The following is a 3,684-nucleotide window of genomic DNA, read 5'->3' as shown; positions in this document are numbered from 1 at the left end:
ATTTTCGGCCCATTTTATAAAGCCAATTTTAGGCCCATGTTGCTCAAATATTTAGGCCCATTCTGCACAACCCTACAGTTAGTTTATACATCACATCTCTTTTCAAGCATCAACTCTTCTCCAAGCATCAACAACATGCCCAAGAAAGATTTCCTTGCACCGCCGACCGCCGGACATCTGGCCGCCGACCGCCGACTGCCGGACTTCTGGACACTGCTTTGCATCGCTGCACTTGGTAATATTCTGCTCTTTTTTTTCCTTCTGATTTTTTATTTTTTTGGACACCTTGTTGAGAAGAACAATCTCTATAACATATTAATTCTATTTGCTTATATGTTGATTCTATAATATTAGTTACTGTCATTTGATTATTGGAATATTAGTTACTGCCTTTGTACTTATTGTCATTTGCTTAGGAATATTAGCTACTGTTATTTCTGGAATATTGATTCTATAATATTAGTTACTTTTATTTCTGGAATATTAGCTACTAGCTTACTGCTATTTGCTTATTGGATTTCCTCAATGTATAATCAATTTTTTTTCTTAATTTCAGAGTTTATAAGATGAAAACCTACAAGAAGAATTGAGAAAAAAAGATATTGGATGGAACTATGGGAGGATGGTTAATCCAGACAAGATTTCTGATGGAATATTATGCAAATTTTGCCAAAAAGTTGCAAAAGGTCGGATAACAAGGCTCAAACAACATCTTGCGGGAGGATTTAAAAATACAAAACTTTGTCCAAAAGCCCCTGCATGTGTTAAGCAAGAAATGAAAGAACACTTTAAAGAAAAGTTAGCCCAAAAAACTGTCATGGATTCCATGCCTCACTTTGATGATGTTTTTGATATAGAAGAGCAAGGAGATGATATTGATCCACACGGGGATCCATCCTCTCGTGGAAAGCGGTCGGCATCTATTTCTTCCTCGGGAAACACGTCAATGTTAATGCCCAAAAAACCACGGTCATTGGGTCCTATAAATGCTTTCTTTAAGCTAGACGCAAAGAATCAAGGTGGTAAAGCACCCCAATTTAATGAAGTTCAGAAAAAGTTGAGGTCTGATGCAGTTCAAAAATTTGCAAGGTGGATGTATGATGCTGTGATCGCATTCAATGCGGTCAAATATGACAGCTTCAAGCCAATGATCAAAGCTATTGGACAATATGATCCTGGGATGAAACCACCTAGTTACCATGAGGTGAGAGAACCACTTTTAAAGGAGGAGATCAACCATACAAAGCTGATTTTGAAACAAAATGAAGAGGAGATGGCGAAGAATGGTTGTACATTGATGGCTGATGGGTGGAGAGATAGAAAAGGGAGATCACTAATCAATTTCTTGGTGAATACCCCAGAAGGTAGCATGTTTATTGAATCAATTGATGCATCTAGCTACTCTCACACGGGTGAGAAGATGTTTGAGTTGCTTGACAAGTTTGTGCAAAAAGTTGGGGTGAATAATATTGTTCAAGTGGTCACCGACAGTACATCAAATAATGTTTATGCGGGTTAGAAAATCTAATATACTAAGTTACAACTACTTTTAACTTTCGTTGATTAGTTTCATTTTCATTAACTATCATTTTATTCTCTTGTTCTTTACAGGAAAGAAGTTGATGGATAAATATCCAAACTTGTATTGGGCCCCGTGTGCAGCACATTGTTTGGATTTGATGTTTGAGGACATATTCAAAATGCCAGATTTGAAGAGGGCACTTTAGCGAGCGATTAATGTTAACGGATATATTTACAACCGAACTATGTTGTTGAACATGATGAGAGAGTTCACCGGCCAAAGAGACCTAATCAGGCCGGCTAAAACTCGTTTTGCCACCGCTTTCTTGACTATGAGAAGCTTTCAGCAGCATAAGCAACATTTGAGAAAGATGTTTACTTCAGAAAATTGGAGTAAAAGCAAATTTGTGAAGGAACAGACTGATAAGCAAGCACAGAAAATTATTTTGATGCCTTCGTTTCGGAATTCTATCATTTTTGCTATGAAAGTTGGTGGCCCATTATTAGAGGTACTTCGGTTGGTGGATGGGGAGAAGAAGCCTGCCATGGGTTATATATACGAGGCAATGGATAGGGCTAAGGAGAAAATAGCAAAAGCCTTTGGTAATAACGAAGATAGGTACAAAGAGGTTTTTGAGATAATCGACAATAGGTGGCAGTTGCAACTCCATCAAGATTTGCATGCAGCGGGTTATTTCTTGAACCCTCAGTTCTTTTACTCAAATTCTGAGATAGAACAAGATGAGGAAGTAGTTACGGGGTTGTACAATGCAATCAGTAGGTTGACTTTTGATGCTGAGACGGGAGAGAAAAATACATACAGAGTTGTTAAAATACAAACAAGCCGAAGGTATTTTTGGGAAGGAAGTTGCAATCGAAATGAGAGAGGTTGTATCACCAGGTATGAAAATCAAGTATTTCCTTATTTTTTTGAAATAAATTCAATGAGAAATATTAATATAACTGTTGTTATTAACTAGCTGCATGGTGAAACTCATATGGAGCTTCGACACCAAAGTTGCAAAAACTTGCCCAAAAGATACTCAGTCTCACTTGTAGCTCCTCTGGTTGCGAGCGCAATTGGAGCGTGTTTGAATATGTAAGTTTTTATAATATTACAATTTTTATTTTCTATTACTGTGAAGTTTTAAGAATTTGTTCTCGTGCCACGTGCCTTGATAAACATATATAAATAAATGCAGCTTCATTCCAAGAAAAGGAATAGATTGGAGCAAAAACGCCTAAATGATTTGGTGTTCATCAAATACAAAAGAGCTCTGAGGCGTAGATACGATAGTCGTGATACCATCGATCCTATCATATTGACTGAAGTGGATGATGACAATGAATGGCTGCTAGGGAGACTGGAGGATGAAGAGTCTAACTTTGTTCATGATGGTGATGATTTGACTTGGCAAGATGTTGCAGATGTTGTTGGAGTAGATGAAGCTTCTTATACATTGAGGAAATCCAAAGAGGCCTCAAAGGCGACCCCTACATCTACAGGAAGCTCGAAGGCGGCCACATCTAAGTCTAGAGGGAAAAGGCCAATAGAAACATCTTCCACACTTAATTTTATAGATGATGATGAATTTGACTTTGATGAAGAAAGTGAAGAAGAGAATGACGCTGAACGTTATGCAATTTCAAATGAAGAAGATGGTCTCGATCTTGATGAAGAAGATGAAGATGAATTTTCAATTATGTTTTTCTAGTTTTAGAATTGAGGTTTTATATGCTTTGAAGTTTGAACTTATATATTTGTTATTTAACAATGAAAGATTGAATTGATATTAGTATATGCTATATATTATATATTTATATGTTTGTGGCGCTTTACTTTCAAATAGCCCTCGCTACGCGCTTCGCTATGCACTATAGCCACAGGCAACCTCTGAGCTACAGGGCGATACGCGCGATTGACAACTATGGCATGCAACGTATTTATCATAATTGCGTAAAGATCGTGAAAATGATGCATGAACATTTAAAATATCATATATTTGTGCTCAGGGCGCTGCCAGGACCAAAATCTGTGCAAAATGACCATTTTACCCCTGGAAACCCAAAAATTATCATTTCACCCATGAACTTCTAAAATTGACCCAAAGCTTACCAAACTCCTTAAAATATTCCAAAACATTTTTAAAAGTGTTCCTAGAT

At 37.2% G+C, this 3,684-nt stretch overlaps 2 protein-coding genes across 3 annotated transcripts; both read left to right on the top strand.

Annotated features, from left to right (window-relative positions):
- Window positions 1-622: 622 nt before the first annotated feature.
- Window positions 623-1,727, top strand: LOC142530633 (uncharacterized). Its single transcript, XM_075636457.1, has 2 exons — window positions 623-1,514; window positions 1,612-1,727. The coding sequence occupies exons 1-2, from the start codon at window positions 623-625 to the stop codon at window positions 1,725-1,727; spliced, it is 1,008 nt and encodes a 335-aa protein (XP_075492572.1).
- LOC142531331 (uncharacterized) lies at window positions 1,728-3,411 on the top strand. Of its 2 annotated transcripts, XM_075637431.1 has the most exons (3): window positions 1,728-2,422; window positions 2,502-2,620; window positions 2,724-3,411. In XM_075637431.1, exons 1-2 carry the CDS (start codon window positions 1,767-1,769, stop codon window positions 2,578-2,580), a joined length of 735 nt encoding a protein of 244 aa, XP_075493546.1. In that variant the 5' UTR covers window positions 1,728-1,766; the 3' UTR covers window positions 2,581-2,620; window positions 2,724-3,411. The 2 variants fall into 2 exon arrangements, with proteins under 2 accessions (XP_075493546.1, XP_075493545.1); XM_075637430.1 differs by having other exon boundaries at window positions 2,502-3,411.
- The last annotated feature ends 273 nt before the right edge of the window (window positions 3,412-3,684 follow it).

Source organism: Primulina tabacum, chromosome 17, assembly GCF_025594145.1.
Source record: "Primulina tabacum isolate GXHZ01 chromosome 17, ASM2559414v2, whole genome shotgun sequence".
Lineage (NCBI taxonomy): Eukaryota > Viridiplantae > Streptophyta > Magnoliopsida > Lamiales > Gesneriaceae > Primulina > Primulina tabacum.
This window is presented reverse-complemented; position numbering and strand designations above follow the sequence as displayed.